The sequence below is a fragment of the Microtus ochrogaster genome, unplaced genomic scaffold, assembly GCF_000317375.1.
Source record: "Microtus ochrogaster isolate Prairie Vole_2 unplaced genomic scaffold, MicOch1.0 UNK4, whole genome shotgun sequence".
NCBI classification, from domain to species: Eukaryota; Metazoa; Chordata; class Mammalia; order Rodentia; family Cricetidae; genus Microtus; species Microtus ochrogaster.
The window spans coordinates 15,366,949-15,386,253 of record NW_004949102.1 but is presented as its reverse complement, the minus strand read 5'-3'; the positions used below and the strand labels follow the sequence as shown (position 1 = coordinate 15,386,253).

Sequence of the window (19,305 nt, the reverse complement as noted above, 5' to 3'; positions counted from 1 at the left end):
GCCAGCCACAGTTCTAACTTCTCCCTTTAACTTTGCAGCACGGTCTCCAAGCAGAGGAAAAATGTCATCAGCTGTGTCACAGTCCATGATTCTCCCTACTCTGACTCCTCCAGCAACACCAGCCCCTACTCGGTGCAGCAGCGCACAGGGCACAATGGCACCAACACCTTGGACACTAAGGGGGGCCTGGAGAAGCACTGCACCGGCAACCCCCGCACCATCATCGTACCCCCACTGAAGACCCAGGCCAGTGAAGTGTTGGTAGACTGTGACAGCCTAGGGCCAGGTAAGCTGGGGCCTCAGCAAGCCTAGCATTCCCTGCTTTTCTTGCTTTCTGCTGTTAGAAATGCTAGTACTAGTGAAACAGAAAGTACTGAATTATTTCAGATCATCTATATTGTACACACGGTTTTGTTCAAGCAGCTACAGTGGGACCCTGTCTGTAACATAGAATATCACCATATCCCATAGAGAATATTTTCCTTTTGACCTTCTGAAAGCTTGACTGTCCTCATGGTGGCTCTGCATCTATTATGGTTGAGGAATAAACAATGAAAGCGCCCAGGTTCCTGTCAGCTGGTTTAGGGGCCCTGAGGAGGGAGCACTTCCTCTGAGCTTCCATATGGGGGTCAAGGACCTTTAGCAGGACTTTTCCTTAGGCACAGAGATGTGAGCTGAGCGCATTTCTCTCGGCTTTGTTTAAAGAATTAACATCCCACAAGACTTGTTCTGAATATCGAGCCCTGGCAGGAAGCTGGTGAGCAGAGCCTTCGAAATCAGTTCAGTGGTTCACTTTGGTTTCACTCAACAACATCTCTTCAGTATTTCCTTTACTCGGGTTCACATAGAAGAATTGGGGGGCTAAGCCTGAGTCTGCCTGTCCTTCTGCCACATGCTGTCATCAACCACTGTCAGGCCAGGGAGCATCTTCATGTCAGGAAGGGACATACTGTTAAGCTTTGTTAAATATTAAAGCTATTGTTACTTGGTGGAGACCATCTGTCCATCACCTGACATGGCAACAGGAAACACCTGAGGTTACCCTGGAAGATTCTTCTTTGTTGGTTACAACTTGCCAGGCTGAGAAGATACAGGCTGCTGAGATCTGCCACTCAAGGTGCAGAGTAGAATTCGAGATGAGATCTCTAGGGGTTTTTCTAGTCCCCTTATATAGCCAGCCTGAAATACCATCCCAGTGACACAGCAAGCCTGTGACCAGCCCCCCTTTCTTACACCAAGAACTCTGCCTGAAAGGAAATGGAAACTGGCTTGGGCTTCTTTCTCCCTCACCATCTGACTGGGGGTGACCCATGTTTGGTGTGTTCACACGCCTCCTTGCCAAACACTCTCCATGACCCTGGCTACCTTCTTCAGAAGACAGGTTCATTAAGTACATCTGCCTGCTCATTTTTGTATCCTAACTGTTCCACAGTCTGCATTGATGCTAGTTACAAAGTCTGTGATCTAGGGTGAGAAGCAGTGTGGGCCCACGGGAGGCTGCTGAGCTGCTCACTAAGGGGATAGCACCCGGAGGCCCACAAGGACTCTAATAGAACTGGTCCTCATGATAGCTCTACAGCTACTATGATTTCCAAACTAAGGAACTGGAAGAGCACACAGAGGCTCTCAGACTAGCCCAGGGCCGTGCAGCTGGCCTCTTGAGATCTGCTGCTAAAGGTTGGCAGCTCTAAGCATATTTGTGTGCACACACTGCTTGAATGAGGATCTGTTCCCTTAGCCACAGAACCTACATTAGGATGGTGATGACCCCTTGCCACCTCATTCACCTCTGCAAAGGAAATCACTGCCTGAATCTCTTGACCCCTTCCCCTTCAGGTCCTTTCTGCATCCAGGGCTCTTCCACCCTGACAGCTTGACCAAATCTGCCCCAGTCCCCCCATCTTGTCACCATAATAAAGGTAACAGGTGGGACACCAGGCTCTGTCTAACATTGTCATTTAGCAGATCCAAGCTGTGGATCCCTTGAACTAATTGATGCTCCCTCTAACATAAACCCTACAAAGTTTCTAAGATGCTGAGCTAGAGCAGAGATCTGCTCATGATCTGTCACCAGCAGGGAGGAGCTCAATTCCAGCACACAAGCTCCTGATGCCCGGAGAGAAGGGAAGCTCTGCTGACAGCCAAGGCATGCAGCTTGGTTTGTCTAGTCCTCAGAGACCCAGGTTTGGGCTGGGCTTTGAGAATCTCACTGACTTAGCTTGGGCATCGAGTCCTAAATGTCATTTGCTCCACTAGCACCTGGCTGCCTCTGGATTCAGCTCAGTATCCCAAGTCTCAGGCACCTCCTTAGGGACTCTGATGCAGAGGATAGGACAATCTAATTTAGGAACTTCTTTCTAGGAGATCTTCCTTTACTTGAGGCTGGGAGTCTCTTGAGAGGTAGTATGGTCCCTCTGCCACGATCTGCTGTCCCGAGGTTTCCAGTTTCACTTTATCCTTTGACAAATGAGCCAATGTCTTTGATGAACCTCTTCTCCCATCATCAGTGGCTGCCTTGGGGTTCACAACGCTGACTTCATTGACCTGGAATTTGTCAAAAAGTTGATCCAGCCTGTTACTCAAAGGCCCCACCTTTTATTTTACATGGTTCCTTAATGTGTAGTATCATCTGTCCTAAGCATGAGCTATGACCCGATTTTAGTCAATTCCAGAAACTCAGTGAAGGAATGAATCATTAACTACAAGACACAATGTGAAGGTGCTAAGATACCTTTGGACTAGTGGAGATGAGGGGTTTATTGCCTTTCTCCCTTAAAGCAACCTCTCTCTCCCATTGGGCAAAGCCCTCCTCAGGCTTGTTAAGAAAATCAACACCACCCATGTGCACCTGTCTCATGCAGCCCATCTCCCAACTGGCATTACGTTCCTGCCTAGATTGGCATTTGGTTGGCATGGGGCAGTGGGAGGCAGGGTGTCCTTCAACCTCCCAACCAAAGTCATTTTCTTCTCAATTAATTCTTCTTTGCTCTTTAGCTCTTAAGGAGTACAGTGAAAATGTTAACTCTAGCTTTTAAACCGTACGACACCAATAGCACAATTCACAGGTTTCTTTTGTTCCTGCAGGCCTGAGAACAGAACACAGAGTGTCAGGGACCTTCTCCCCCTGCCCCATGTTTGCCCAGGCTCTTGTGCAGCTTTGCATCTGGAGACATGCAGTATTTCCTCGTGACTGTGTGTCTGCTTGTTGCTTGCCTATTGTTGACTCTTGGGTATTGTTGTCAAGAGGCTATAGCCAAGCCAGACGTGGCGATGCACATCTATAATACCAGCGCAGAAGAAGCAGAGACAGGATGATTACAAGTTTGAGGGCAGCCTGGGTTACAGAATGAAACCCTATCAAAAATAAAAGGGGTGAGAAGAGGGTTATGGCCTGTCCGTTTAGGTGCTCTCCTTTGTGAAGCATTGCTCTTACTTTATTCTGGGGATGAATGTCTTACTCCCGCCCAGCTGCGCAGTTCAGGCCTGTCCTGCCCAACCGTTAGCACCTCCCCGCATTCCCTGCCTCTACCTCTTGCCTTTACGCTCTGCGGTACCTCCTGACTACCATTCTCACCTCATCTGTTCCTGGAGGGAAATGGTCACAGTACCTAGCAGGCAGCATTGTGCTTAGGACACATTGGCTAGGTTAAGACAGCAGACCCAGTAAAGCTCTGGGATCCCTTAATCAGGCATTTAGAGCCACCTAATATGGGTATTGCCTTTCTTAATCTTCTACCCACTAAGGCTGTGGTCTTCCCACTGAGCAGCATCAACACCCAGACTGTGCTAGAATGCAGACTCTCCTGCCACCCCCAGCGGCATTGACCCAAGTACAGAGCTCCCTCCTGGCTGGGCAGAGTCTCTACATTGTCAGTAACATAGGAGCAGTTGTTACGCCAGCCATATTCTTTTCTCAGGCCGTTCCCAGGAGGGCTAGTTTCATCCTGCCTTGGGTCAGGAGATCTGCAGGGCTATTGGAGCTTCCGGCGTTCACCCTAGCTGTTTGTTAGGGCCAACTATGGACATGATCGCATCTGATCCTCTTAGCAACCCGGGAGGCAGCCAGTCAGGCCTCCTAACTTTCACACACCTCCCAGATAGAGGACCAGCGTGGAGTCCAAGCTGGGCCTGTGCCTTTACCCTTGATTGTGTTTCTCCTGTCTCCCTTGTTTGCCGCTCCAACCCACCATGCAGCCAAGGGCCAGAGCCCAGCTGCCTCTCCAGAGTCAAGACGAAGGCCTGACTAGGTCAGGGGACAGTGTCAGGAACATGTCCTTTCTGGAAGACATGTTTACAGGGAGGGAGCGCATCTCTCAACAGCCAAGGACATGCCCCTGACCTATGACTTGTTGATCCCCCACCCCCCGCAGCGGTCAGCACCAGTCACCATTCATCCTCCTTCAAGTCCAAGTCCTCCAGCACCGTGACCTCCACCAGTGGCCACTCTTCAGGGAGCTCATCAGGAGCCATCGCCTACCGGCAGCAGCGGCCAGGCCCCCATTTCCAGCAGCAGCAGCCCCTCAATCTCAGCCAGGTAAACCCCGACAGCACAATGCCTTAAGTGGCCTTGATAGCTTATTCCTACGCTAGACCAACGCTGGGAAAGGTGGTAACACTGGTTCACAGAGAGCCAACCCAAAGCCAACTGATAGAGAGCTTAGTGGCATGGTGCCAGAGCTGACCTGCTGATCACAGGTCCCAGCAAAGAGTATGCATAGTATCCTGCCATTGCTTTGGGTCACCAGACTAGCCCTGAAGTTGCTTCGCTTCAGGGAGCCCTCACAATCAATGCCCCACATTGATTTGGGACTTGCACACATGCCCCAGTGATTTGGGTTCTCTGCAGAAGAGAGGGCTCTTTGCTGGGACTGGTCCTGGTTTAGAGTGAGATGTCACAGCCTGCGGGAAAGCCGTCACTTCTCAGAGAGGGACGACTTCAGCAGAGTCTGGTGACTGGCCAGTCAGACATCACTTTCTCATTTCAGACAAATTTTTATATTCTCTGCTTTTTGTTTTTTTGAGACAGGGTTTCTCTGTAGCTTTGGAGCCTGTCCTGGAACTAGTTCTTGTAGACCAGGCTGGCCTCGAACTCACAGAGATTCACCTGCCTCTGCCTCCCTAGTGCTGGGATTAAAGGCGTGCGCCACCTTCATGTTCTCTGCTTTTAAGGGAAGCATGTGTTGTCACTCTTGCTTCCCACCCTGTCCCTCCTCCTTCCCCTCCTGCCCCTAACACCATCCCTCTGCTACGTTTCCTTCTCAGGCTCAGCAGCACATGGCTACCGACCGCACTGGGAGTCACCGTCGGCAGCAGGCCTACATCACTCCGACTATGGCCCAGGCTCCATACACCTTCCCACACAACAGCCCCAGCCATGGCACTGTACACCCCCACCTGGCTGCAGCTGCCCATCTCCCCACCCAGCCTCACCTCTACACCTATACCGCGCCCACAGCCCTAGGCTCCACCGGCACCGTAGCCCACCTGGTGGCATCCCAAGGTTCAGCACGCCACACTGTGCAGCACACTGCCTATCCAGCCGGCATCGTCCACCAAGTCCCCGTGAGCATGGGGCCCCGGGTCCTACCCTCACCCACCATCCACCCCAGTCAGTATCCAGCCCAGTTTGCCCATCAGACCTACATCAGCGCCTCGCCAGCCTCCACCGTCTACACTGGATACCCACTGAGTCCTGCCAAGGTCAACCAATACCCTTACATATAAACACTGGAGGGACCCGCAGGGAGGGGGTGGAGGAGCTCCCAACAGACCTGGGGAGCTGGGGTTTTATACTGCAGGTGCCGCACACAAACAATGCAAATGGGGCAGGGAGGGGGGACAGTTGGGACAGAAGTGAAACTTGAACTAGGAAGTGGGAGGACTTAGAGCAGAGAAGAGAACCTTTTAAAAGGAAGGGATTAAGGAGTGGGAAATCTATGCTTTTTATTTTAAAAAAGAAAAAGGAAAAAAAGAAAAAGAAAAATGTTAGTAACAAAAGAGTAAAAAAAGAAAAAACTCAGCTCACAAACCCATTCTGCACCAAACTGGAAAGGAAAAGAAGAGCTACAGGAAGATTCTGGAAGCAAGGGGCCCCAGTTTTTTGAAGAACTTTATGAACTTTTTAAAGATTATTTTCATATGGCAGCAAGTGACATTGAAGAATTTGCTGTCAAGGAGACCTGATATGGAAATCCAATAGATTTTTAATTAATTGAACATGAAAATTAGGGATTTTTCCGGAACTCCAAAAGGGTCAACACCCCTTTCAAGTATCAGGCCGTGGCCTGAGGAGGCTCATATTTGGGGTTGGTCTGGGGTTGGCAAAGTCCAGTTCTGGCTCATTCGTCAGGAACAGTGGGGTCAGCCAGACTGATGGAAGACCCTCAGGAGAGGGGCATGTTTCCTCTTTTGGGGTATTCTGGATAAATCTCTAAGCAATGTTATTCCTCAGATATCATAATAATGTGTGTTGCAGTCTTTAATTTTTTTCTTTTCTGTGATTTTTCTTTTTATCTCGAATCAACCCCTAGTCGTGTAGCATAGGGCTAGGTCGTCACGGACACCCTAGTAGAATGTAGCACTCTGCACCCTCATTTCCTACCTTGTGTTCAACTCCAGTGATACCAATAGACTATTCCTCAATATAATTGCACAAAACAAGTGATCTAACATAGGCAGAGCCAATGTGGTGGTCTAGGTGAACGAGTGAGTGTGCGTGAACACGTGTGGGTGTGAGCGGGGCGGCCACCCTCCCCGTGTGTCCCTTGGCACCGCCGTCACAGCCCTTGCAGTCCTGATTTTACATCATTCCCTCCTAGTGCCTTAACGACCGACAGACAGACAGACACGGTGAAGGGTTACTTCCACTGGTACTCCAAGAAACTGGCTGGGGCAGGTCAGATATGTTCTCAGCTCTTTTGTTAAGCTGTTAAAAGAGTATTTTACTTGGGTCTTTTTGGTTTTGTATTGTTTTAATGTCATGTGGATTGTCTTTCCTGGGCTCATTGTGAGCAGAAGGATTTCAAAGAAGCTTGTGTAACTAAAAGCGGGGAGGCGTGGATCTCGGGAGAGATGTCAGAGCCAGGTGGGGGACACTGGCGACAGCTGGTTCTGCTGAGTTTTCCTCTGAGGGCAGAGGTTCAGAGAGACTCCCCACCCTGCCCTAGCTGTGCCACACATGTCGTGAGGGGGTCTTAAGGATGTCGGCTTTGCCAGGCAGCTGCCTCAGCCTCCAGACCCACCACCCGCTTCCTGGAGCCATCTGGGGAGAGGCAGGAGACCTGATCCCATTTCTGCGTCCCTCCCCAGTCCCTCCCTCCCACAGAAGCCTATTAGTCTCAGACATCCCTGTGTATCTCTCCACCAGCTCCAGGGACTGCAGTCGGGCTCGCGGTCGGGCTCCCCTGCAGACCGCCACTGCTACATTTGCTGTTGCTTCTTTCCTGAAATGAACCTAGGTCTCCCAGTCTACTTGGACCTCTGCCTTTGAGAGATGAGCAGGCAGAGGGGCTAGAGGGACATTTGGGAAAACACTCCCATGGACAATTAAGCCTCAAAGAAATCTGCCCTTCACCCTCTGCATTCTGGATGTTTTCTCCAGCTTTGAACAGTGAGGTGGGTAGGAATTTTCTGTTCCTACTGGGAAACTCTGAAGCCATGGAGGTTGGAGACAGTCAGGTCCAGGATGGGACATAGTAGCATGGTATGGATTGTTTGAGCCTGGTGTGAGTCCTAGCTAGCCCTTAATCCACATCTTCAGGTAGAAGGTTTGTGGTCAGCAGTCCAGCCTTCCCAGTATCCTCCCTGTCTTCCCTCTGCAGGCCCTGAGCAATCTACTGTGAAAGACTTCCCTCATGAGACCTGCCTTCCTTCAGTAACAAAGCTTACTTAGCTTTTAGCTGTGAAAAACTCTGGAAACTTCCCCACCCATCGATTCTTATAAGGTCCCCCAACTGGATATGTCTTAGTGCACCTTTGGCCAAAAAGAAGAGATGCTAGAGCCTGGCGAGGCCTGACCCACTCCAGCCAAGGACTAGTGGGAAGCACAGTGAGTGGAACAGGCCTGCAGGAGGAAGCTGCATCCTTGTCCTAGTCAGAACCACTTTAGCCCAAGCCTGGCTTTAGCTGAAAGTGAGACAACAGGAAAAGTCAGTTCAAGGTGGGGTGGGCATCAAAGCCTTTGGAGAACCCCTGAGCCAGAGGCTCCTGGAGCCCCACCAGCATGGAAACCCATCTGTCACGGAGCTTCCAGCAGTCAGATGGCAGCAGTTTCCCATGGGGCCTTCTCGTACTAAGTCCTGACTGGAAGTGGGCCTGGGTTTGCCTTGCTCTGTGGCAGGATCTGGAGGGCCAGCGCGGTCCAGAGCTGGTCTAGAGGAGGGAGGACTTGTCCCCCCATCTCTTTGTCCGCTGACACTGAAGCTCTTCCACCCCTTCTGTCCTTTCCCCTTCTCCTTCCAGACCAACCATGAATGTTCCCTATTGCTCATAAGTTAGTCTTATCGTACTGATCATTGTGTTATTGCCACTGTAATTATGATCATTATCACCTTGTTGCTACTTTAGTCAGGGTGTGAAGTACACATTTATTCCAAGTATCTTTGTGTTTCTTCATAATATGTAAATTTGTTTTATTATAGCTGTGAGTATATGAGTAGACTGGAGGGACTTACAGATGTCCAGTCTTGTCCGAGGGAATGGAGAAAAAAAGGAAAGAAGGCTCAGGAATTAGGAAAAATTGCACCTGTCATCTCTGTCCCATAGAGAGCTGCAAAGAAGGCTACTGCAAAGCAGAGACTCGGGTATATTGGGTCCTTCTCACACGGCCCAGCTGGGTGCTCACCCGCTGTTGGTACAGTGTCTTTTGGACCTTTGGCAGTTTCTCCCACATTCTCTGTGCCTCCCTCCGCGTCTGAACTACTGACCAGATCTTAGCCTGCCTCACATCTGACAGTCAGCTCCAAAGGCCCCTCTCAAAGCTGCCCGACCTTTCCTTACCTTCAGTTTTCCCGTCACTCAGCTCAGCTCTTTCAGTGCAGAGACAGTGGTCCCACCCAGAAGCCATTAGGTGCACTGAAGGTTATGGGCAGCCAGTGCCTCCTTGTGAGATATTTCTGCCTCACTCTGTCCTTCTGCTCAGTTGCCACCCTTCCTGTTTCCCTAGTCTGCTTCTTCCCAGACATCTATCTTCCCAGCACGCTGTTCTAGGGAGCGAAGTCAAGGAATGAGACATAAGAGAGCCCCACGCAGACAGACCAGCAGCTGCTCAGATGCTGCAGGACTCCTAAATCACTGGCAAGTGAAGGGCACAGTGGGACTTGTAGCTACCTCCTTCCCGGGCTCTAGCTGTGCTCTTTAGTGTGTGCATTGTAGTGATGGTGTGTGTGCGTTACCCACTGTCACTCAGAACAAGCAGGCCCCCGGTGAAGGAAGTTCCCTGAACAGAAGATAGCCACTCGGCAAACCTCCATTCCGCTCCCGCGCCTCCCCTGTTCTCAAGTCCATGTACAGGAGTCACACAAGACCCCAGCCAGTCAGCACCCTCACCTAGGTTCCCGAGGTGCTCAGCACCTCATCCCTTTGCAAAGATGGAAGAAAGGCTGCTGTCCTTGGTCTACATACGCTCTCAGTGGGAGGGGGCCACTTAGTCCTTAGTAGACCATGTGTCTCTGGGCCTTCTCTAGTGAAGAAACGCTGCTCAGCTTGAGGAAGATGAGAAGGAAACAGGTCTGTGGCACCTCGTGACCCTCAGGTCAGTAGACTCTGCTGCTCGCTGGGTTCTTACTGACCATCTGGGCCTTGGCACAGGGGCCTGTGTGTCAGTATGTTGGAGTGATGTTTTAGGAAAGCAGATGAGCAGGCCAGTGGGTAGGCAAGGCTGGTGTTCATGTCAGTTAACCCTGTGAAGTGGATGTGGTTGGTATGGTTCAGAAGAAAAGGGGTAGGGGGGGGCAGTGTCCCCTGGACTGTGTTCAAGTTTCTCTCCTTCCCAGGGCAAGGTTGTTTTCCACTATAAAAGCCAACTTGGCTTTGTTCTGTTTGCTTCTAAGGATTGAAGCTGACCAACCATTGCATGGAGCAGGTCAGGAAAGGAGGTCAGCACAGCCGATAGGACCTCCCTAGACCAGCTCTTAGGAGATGCAGACACTTTTGAACGGTGTGGCGGGGGAGCGCGTTGGCTGACCGTAGTGAGTGGAGTTAATGTTGAGGAGGCTTAAGGAAGTACTCCTGGTGGTTCATGGTAGTAAGGGTGATTGGGTCCTTACTCCGTCCCTCCCTCCCCCAGGTTCTCATCATCTGGCTGAGGGCAGAGTAGGATGTGCGCAGGGCTCTTGCTGGCCTGCCAAGTAGCTGCTAGGACAGAAGACAAGAGAGAGCTAGCAGAGAGAGTTCCTTCCATAGCCCAGCCTGAGACCACACAGCCCCCAGCCAGCCGTTGGACCACAGCACATTGCCCCAGGGTCTCCCAGGCTTCGCTCCTCATTCCTGTTTTCCCTCTTATGTGCTTTACAGATTTTCGGTGGGGGGCCTCAAAATTAAGCAGGCCAGAGATGTCCTTACCAAATTAGAGAGGAAAGTAAAACTGTCCCTTTCTTTAGCCAAAGACACCTTTACAGGCGGACTAATGTCATCCCCTGTTCCCTTGGGCAATACTGGCTTCAGTGATGCAGTTCCATGTATTCCCCTCCCTGTCCTGCCTCCTTTTTTTTTTTACTCTCACTGCATTTATTTCAGAACCACTCATCTTTAAAGAGGAGTGGAGCCTGGTCCTAAGTGCTGCTGTTCCTAGGTAACTGAGGCCCCTACAGTGTTCATTTGTGTTTAATTGATCTCATGCTTCTGTGGGGAGCTAGCAAACAAGCAAGCAACCCTTCCCTGGTGACCCACGCTGCCTCTCGGGCTCCGGATGCACAGGACCGGCTTGAGATGGCAGCATCTGTCCACCTGCCCAGTCTCAACAAGCAGTACTCAGACAAATCCATCAAGCCACTGAAGAACCAAAGATGGCGAAATGAGGCATACTTAATTGCAAAAGCAACCTCATGAACACTTTGGCACTATGGCTCTCTGTAGTGACCAACTGAAGAGAGGTTTCCCTGGTCTTTAGAGCAGTCTCTTTCCTTCTGGCTCAGAGTTGCCAGAAAAGAGAGCCTGAGGCTCCTTGTCACAGACCCTTCCCCAATCCTTTCAGGGTCCCGCATCCCAGACCCGTGCAGGAGAGCACTGCACAGATGACCTCCTGCTGCACACAGTAGTGTGCTAGGATTACCCCTTGTATGAGGACTCACCGATGGTTATTGAGTGTTCACAGTATGCCAAGGCCTTGCTGAGCATCTTCTCACAGACCCATCATGACCACCCACCCCTGGCAAGAAGTCAATACCCCCTGTTTGACAGCTGGAAGAGCTGTCCCTCTGAGAAACTGGAATATGTGAAAGGAAAAGCATGATACATTTCAGAATCCCCAAGTTTTTAATCCTATTTTTTTGTTAATCAGGACTTTACTGATGTAAAATTTGTTTCCCTGTTTAACTAACTACAGTGACAGCCTATCTCTAATGGGTCATTCAATGATGCTCCCATTCCCTGAGTGCCAAACACAGGCTAAGAATTGCTCAGTGAGACCCATGACACCAGCCACGTCAGTCCCTGTACAGATGAGGCACCTGGCTTAAAGCGCCCATAAGCTTCCCAGGCCACCCAGCTGGTGAGAAGGAACGGGCTTGACCTTCTATCTGCTTGGCTCTAGAACTAGCTCACAGACCCAGCCTCAGCTGGCTCCCTGTGTACAGCAAGGACAGTCTTTTGCTGAATGTCACGCTCTGTCTTCCCTATGCTGCTGCGGGCTCAGCGTGTCTGTGCAAAGAGGGTTCCTGGATGGGATGCAGGTGGAAGAGGAGGAGTTTGACTTTAAGAACAGTCGGGGAGTTTCTCTGGATTCCTAGAATTCCTTTCTGGTTTCTTTCCAGCAACTAGCTTTAGTCACGCTGCTACAACTCCTGTCAGACTGAAGGGAAAGTGTTCTTTTCTTTTATAAAAATAAATAAATAAGATGATTTTTCTTGCTTATAGTTAATCCTAGAAAGGCAATACTAAAAGTATATATTTTTTTCCAAAATGCTATTTTTTACTGTACTTGATAAATATCTTGGCAGCTCTGATTTCTGTAGCAGACCCTCTCTTCAGCTCTGGGCAGAACCAAGGGCCAGGTTCACACCAAATTTGTAAATACCATCTTGGTCTGTGTCCAGGAACTTTTTTTTTTCTATAAAGAAACAAAAACAAAAAAAAAGAAAAACAAAAGAGGAGGAAGGGGAAGATGAAGGCAAGTTGGGAAGAGGAACAAAATCACATTTTCTTGCAAGAGAGACCTTCTCAAAGAGATGGACAGAGCATGAGAGAGCAAAGCAACCAAGCCAGGAAGTGAGAAAAGAGGCGCCTCAGACTGCCATGCCATTGGGAGTGCTACCACCACAGTGTAGTTCCCTTGAGAGGTAACAAAAACCTGGAAATGCTCTGGGACTAGATTTCCATTTCCTAAAGACTCTTACCATGCACTGTATCTGCTCAGTTGTTTCGGTTGGGCTTCTTTTCTCTTTTCTTTAAAAATGTCTTTACCGACTGTCTCCAGGCTTGTTTGCCTAAGTTCTTAGGTCGTTTACACAAGTTCTAAATTCTTCTAGAACTTTAACTTCATTGGAAGTGAACCCAGCTAGTGCAGCTCTGAGGTCCTGGCTGGTGTCAGTGGTGTTCTGGGCCTCTGGCAGAGCACCTCACAACGTTCTCAGATGGTTTAGATACGTTACCTTACACAAACTGTGACCCAATGGCAATAATTACCTCAAATATGGGCATTCGTCCTGGTTTTAGCCTTTTCTGAAATCATGTAGCCAGCTTGACCTTGTCATTCAAAAGACTATGAATTCTTGATGGGCTGAAAGTAAGGATGAACGCATACCCTGGTCACTGTTGCCGAAGTGAGTCCTGAGAATAGCTCACCCTTCCTCCAGAAGAGATGGCCTGTGTCATGATCAGTGTGATGTCAAGGCTGTGTGGAGCGTGTTCCTCACCATGTAACATGCCCTTTGTGCTCTCCGGTATCAAGTAAATTTCACAGTTAACTGTGGATACTCAAGCATACTTCTGGCTACATTTTATAGTTAAAGTACTTTATAGTTTACATTTAACCTGGTACTTCTTAAAAGAAAATTGTTCCTAACTGCCATCTTCAACCACAGCGATTGATTGATCTTACACCAGAAGCTGTGTTTCCCTGAGGCAGGCATGTTCCGCTTATACTGCTTGTAGCCCAATATGCGCGTTTCCTTTATTGTTGCTTTCCAGGGACCCTGTGAGAATGTGAGAGGAAGTCTAGAGGGAATGGGAAGGGGTAAGTCCTGAGCCGGGGCCAGATGCGGGGTCCTGTGCCATGAGTATCGGTACTTGTCGTCGAGGTCTTGACAGCATGGAGGGGCAGTGAGAAGTGACCCCTGCTCCATCAACTTTGTCTTGGCTTGAATGCTTCCTTCATGACTAGATCCCTCACCTGGCAGTAGCAGCTCTGAAGGTATGGTTGCTGTTTCTGGGTCCCCAGTGAACCTCTAGAGGTCAGCATTTTGAGAGGGAGAACCATACCCTTATGCCGTCTTCACTGGCCGGGTTTTCACATATCACTGCTGTCTTAGTCATTTTTCTTTAAAAACAAAACCCATGTAAAATGATGTGTACTTTAATTTACCCATTGTCCGGCTACGCTGTGAAACCTAGTTCAGAGGCCTCTGCTGATGGACATAGGTGCTTCTGAGCCGAAAGAGCGGGGTGGACGAAGGGTGGCCCATGGCGCTGGGTCCATGGAGGGGATTTACAGTGAAACGGGCCTCAGAGCCAAGTGTGGGCTCCACTGGTAAGCAGGAGAAGACAGGAAATACCAGTTTTCCTGATCGTCTTGTTGGGTTTGGGGGTGTTTTAATTTTGTCTTGTGTTTTGTCTTTAAGACAGGGTCTCGCCATGTAGCCCTGGCTGGTCTGGAACTCACTATGTGGACTGGGTTTTATTTTTTTTTCCTGTGCTACCACTGAACTGTGGAGGACCCATGGTGATCAATGTGTGATGTATGTGATTGTTCCTCCACAGACACCTTGAAAGCTGCAGCACGAGGTACAGGGCTGCTCACCTCTGCTTGCTTTGCCCCTGCGGCCAGTGCTGACGGCGTGCGCCTGTGGTCTCTGAGAATGAATGTCCTGTACGATGCTCTTCATCTCACCCTCCTTAGTCATACTCTGAGATGCTGGTGTGTGTGTGTGTGTGTGTGTTTTCCTTTGCACTAATAAACCAAATGAATTTTGTGTCATTGTCTTTGGAGCTAACCCATGTTTTTAAAAATGAGAGGTATAGAAATGGGCTTTTCATTATTATTTGAAAAGTTTAAATTTACTGTATCTAAAGAAGGGCTCTGCTGTCGCTCTTTTTAGTTTCCTTTCAACCAACTTCCAAAAATGGATCTCCCTGCCCCTCCCCCTTGCATTGGCTCCTTGCTTCTGTTGCCACCTCTGCCCCCTGCTGTCAGCACAGACCACGCTCTGCTCAGGCGCTCAGGACTTCCAGGAAGCTCCAGTCAACTAGAAGACTTGCTTAGCCTTGAGAGCCTCGCTCCTACGTCCCTGGCTCCCTGCTGGGCTGACGGACTGTGGATTTGCTATTGATGTATCAGTGCTTTGGCTCAGGTTAGGAGGAAGGACATAGGAAGTTGAACGTGACTTGACCGTGCTGTCCTCTAGCTTCCGGTGACTCTGAGCGAGACGAATATACACACACCCTTCAAAGCAGAGGCCCTGTTCACGCTGCCTCCAAGTCGGCTAGCTCCCTGCCCTTCCACATCCCTCTGTCTTGTGTACTGCCCATTTGAAACTGGCTTTCTTCCATGGGTTACCCAGGGCACAATCATTTCTAGCCCCAAAAGCACCCTTCACCCCTTTGTGTGTGTGTGTGTTTTTAACCAAATGAAGTTGACAAGAAAGGCGTATGTTGGGGCTGCAGGATTCCTAGTGTAGTAGAAGCACTGTATAGATAGAGATGTTGATATATATGTTTGTGTATATATATATCAAGCCAAATTTTCTGATAGGAAAAGTATAGCTTTATGGATGAGAAGGAAGAGGAGCCCTTTAGAGGTTGGAGAGCACTGATGTGTCCAATGAGCAAGGTGCATCCTGTTCCTTCACTCGCAGCTAAGGCCCCAGCACCCAGCCCTCGCTGTCCACCTCACCTCAGCAGAGCTGGGAGACTGTGAGGGTTCTGCTGCTCTGTGGGTCTCCAGCAGCAAAGGCCTGGGAGAGGGAGGGACACAGACCAGCATGACTGGGCTTTTCCACCCATTTTGCTCTGACCGCATGCATTCAGCTACAGCCTGATATTATCTCACATTTCAAAAAAAAATGGCACCGTGAAGATGGCGGGCGAGAGAGATCGGTAGCAATGCTTACCTTTCAGCTGCCTGTGGGTTCAGGACGCTCTGGGCAGGAAGACACACTCCCTGGGACTAAAACGGAGAAGAGGGGACCTGTCAATGCCCATTCCCCAGTCCAAGGAAGGAGGCTCCCTCCCCCAGGGCATCATCTCAGCTCAGTCTCGACGACCCCTTGAAAGCCCTGGCCAGCGTGTCCCTTCACTGTACGGTTTCTGTAATAAAGTGTTAATCCATGTTAATCTGTGTGGGAACTATTGCGTGCAACAGTATTTTCTCGTGTACCTCTTTTTCCTCTGTGGCGTGTCTCTCTTCTTTTTATTTATAATGTCTACTTTTGTTTAAAAGGACAAACCAGTGTGTCGTAGACCTCTCTGTAACCTGTTCCTTAGTCTCATTATAGGTATGTTATAAGGGTGGATATTTTACTTGGCTTTAGAATGTTTTTCAAGAAAACTAATTCTTAACTGATGAAGTTGTTGCTACTAAAATGCTTGTTTTCATCATGATGTCGTGCGCTTCTAAATTAATCATCATTTTCGTTGTAGAAAAATGGAGTGAATTTATATTAGTCTTGGAAACTAATAATAGCATTGTAAATTTATGAGATGATTTTAACAGAAAAATTATAGAAGAATATAGTTATTTTAATTGTAATATTACTAACTGTAGGGTGAGGAAGGGGGGTCCTGTTGTGGTGAACTCTGTTATAGCTTGTTACTCAGTTTCTTTTTGATCATTTTTTCGGTCTCTGAGGTGAAGCGAGTTATTAATGGAATCTGTACACTCACATATGCATATTGTATATGTGTAGAGATGTGGTCACACTGTCTTGGAATTACATTAAACTGTTTGGAATCACTGTACTTTGCCCAGCAGCTTCCTTCTCCAGAGCCTCGCTAGGGGGCACCATTGCAATGTAATATCTGTAAGGAAGTTCTTTAGCCTTTCGGAAACTGCTCACTGTCTCCAGAAGGATTCACACTGAAAACTAGAGCTCTTCTCCCACACCTGCATTCTGCTGTTTGATCCTGAACTCCACAGACAACCTCATTGTTCCATGACCCTGCTGCCAGTGCGTGCTCACACCACCTCAGGAAGCCCAGAAGATGCCAGATCCTCCCCTACTCACAGCTCTTACTTCTGTGGCTTATTTTGGGTTTTGCCATGTGTCTACAAAATTGGCCATTCCTTTCTCTCCACCCATCAGACACCACTGCATTCTGGCTTTATGATTTGCCTGTTCCATGGACTTCATATCCATGCAGCTGTTCATTATCTGTCCTTCTCTGCCTGTCTTATTTGGGAATAATGTCTTTAGGGTTAGCATTTTCTTTTGCAGATTGAGTAGTAGTCCACTCTAGGAAAACACCACATTGGTATGAATATCTGCCCGGCTTTTCTGTGGCTTTTCTAACACCACTGTGAACTTGAGCCAAATTCTTTTTAAACCCCTGTGTTTGATTCTTTCAAATATGTCTTATAAAGGTGGAATTACTGCACCATATGAGAATTTCATAGTAACCTTTAAAGAGCCAGCATAGTGTTCTCCACAGTGACCCACTTCACATTCTAGGTATCCAGCCTCCATGTTCTCCCCAGCACTTTTGTCCTGGCTTCCATCTTCAGGATCTTCTGCCTCCCAGTTAACCCTAAACTCTGTTCCCTCTTACTTACTCCCCCCATCTTCTTACCCATAACTCCAGCAGCCGCAGTCCCTTGTTCCCATCACTCACCTGCTTGGATCCACTCAGCCATCCAACTGCTCAGCTCTTGAGATCTGCCGGAGCAGAGCCCTGACCTGCACACTTCTGACCCATAGACCCCTGACCCTGAAGACTCCTGACCCATAGACCCCTGACCCTGCAGACTCCTGACCCTGAAGACTCCTGACCCATAGACCCCTGACCCTGCAGACTCCTGACTCTGCAAACTCCTGATTCTACAAACCACTGACCCTGTAGACCATTGGACCAGCAGGCCCCTAACCAAGAAGACTCTCAATAATAGATCCCCCAACCTCCTCAGCCAGGCAGACAAATGGCTGTGGCTTTAGCCAGGCCCCTGTATTTCACAAACTCCTGTGACTGTTCCACTGCCTTCCTTCCTTGGATTCCTGCTCTTCAGGGTAACCAGAGAGACCTACAGCTTCCTTAACTCTAGTTCCTCTCCAATGCCAGGAGAGTCAGCCTCACCCCTGCCTTTCCTTCCATGTCCTGGTCACTCAGCCAGAGGCTGCGGCACCTGTACTGCCCAGGAACAACCCAACCCCATCCTGTAGAAGCAGATCAGTAGATGCAAACCTTTTCAAGCACTGAGACCAACCCCCTCCACACCATTAATTTATTATCTACTGATTTATTTGGGGGGACTTGGGTTTGGACACGGGTCTTGGGCATATTAGGCAATCACTCTACTGCTAAGTATATCTCCAAACCTTTTTTATTTATTTATTTTTGAATATGAGAAAGGATCTTGCTAATTTGTTTAGGTTGACCTCAAACTCACTGTGGAGCTCAGCCAGGCCTCAAACTTGTAATTCTCCTGCCCCAGCTTCCCAAGTTGTTGGGATGACAGGAATATGCTACCAGGCTAGGCTCACCATTTCTTAAATATTTGTCCTACTTAAATTCATAAATGCCATGTAGGGGGCCTTCTGTGAGGACACGGCATTTGATGGCACTTCTAAAACAATGCTGGACTCCAGATCCCTCGTGATAAAGACACTTGACATCCCATTCCTTTATGTTCTATTTCAGTGGTGTCTTGGGTTTTGTGGCAGCGGCTCTCTCAAAATCTTTACCCATGAACCAGGACTGCTTGTGAGAGACTGCTGAAGCCTTGATGGGTGGAAAGGCAGAGCAGAAGGAAAATTCTGATGGCAGAAGGCAACCCTCTGAGTGGGGAAGGACAGCCACATATCTCAGCTGCCACGGGCCACTGAGGTATGGACAGCAGGCTGTGCGCCTGGTCCCAGTCAGTTCAACTCCGGGGTCTCTCATTTATCCCCGGGAAGTCTGGGAAACCCCTAGATGTCTGCTGCCTCAATAGGTAACCTTGGAATAAAGTTACCATGTGTGCAGACTGGCCAGACAGCCCCCAGACCCTTTACATTGTGTCGGGCCATTGAAAGTGTTGGCTTGTTCTTGCTATTGAGCCTACTTCAATATAGAGATCAGTTCCTGAAAGGGAATCCCTTCTACAATAAAAATCTAAAATACGGGCCACTGAGATGGTTCCGTGGGTCAATGACGCCTGCTGCCCAGCCTGGGGACCCGGTTTGATCCCAGGACCCACGTGGTGAAAGGAGAGAGCCAGCTCCCGCTGACCTCTGACCTCTGCAAGCATAGCATGGCACATGTGTTCAACACACATGCACTAAGATGAAACATATAAAATGTGTGGCATTGGCATGGCAGGTGAGAAAATAAAGAAATTGATCTTAGGGCAAGAATATTGTGATCCAGGTGAGGCTTGAATACAGCCTGGACCAAGATGAAACACTGGCCCCCAACTCAAGGGGGCTGGGCAGGAATGGCTAGAATGTTCGCGGTGGAAGTGGGCACCGTCACCAGGAGCAAAGTTTTGGGGGTTTGAGTTGTTTTGTTAGATTGTTTGTTCTGTTGGTTTTTAGAGACAGGGTTTCCCCATGTAGCCCTGGCTATTCTGAAACTCACTCTATAGATCAGACTGTCCCAGAATCAGAGATCCACCTACTAGACATGTGCTGCCACCACGCGGCAAGGTTTGCTTTATTCTTCTCAGCAAGTATTTTTAAAAATTTATTCATTTACTATATATATATAATACTCTGTGTACATGTATACCTGCAGGCCAGAAGA

The 19,305-nt window shown here is 49.0% G+C and overlaps 1 protein-coding gene across 4 annotated transcripts in view; it reads left to right on the top strand.

Annotated features, from left to right (window-relative positions):
• Positions 1-16,329, top strand: part of Hipk2 (homeodomain interacting protein kinase 2) — a 195,630-nt gene extending 179,301 nt beyond the window's left edge. For 3 of the 4 annotated variants that reach the window (XM_013353250.2, XM_005365848.3, XM_005365846.2), the window contains exons 13-15: positions 39-286; positions 4,371-4,534; positions 5,263-16,329. In XM_013353250.2, coding sequence (XP_013208704.1) covers positions 39-286; positions 4,371-4,534; positions 5,263-5,724 — 874 coding nt within the window. In that variant the 3' untranslated portion in view covers positions 5,725-16,329. The remainder of the gene's footprint in view (positions 1-38; positions 287-4,370; positions 4,535-5,262) is intronic. The other variant, XM_013353249.2, reaches the window with a different exon arrangement.
• The last annotated feature ends 2,976 nt before the right edge of the window (positions 16,330-19,305 follow it).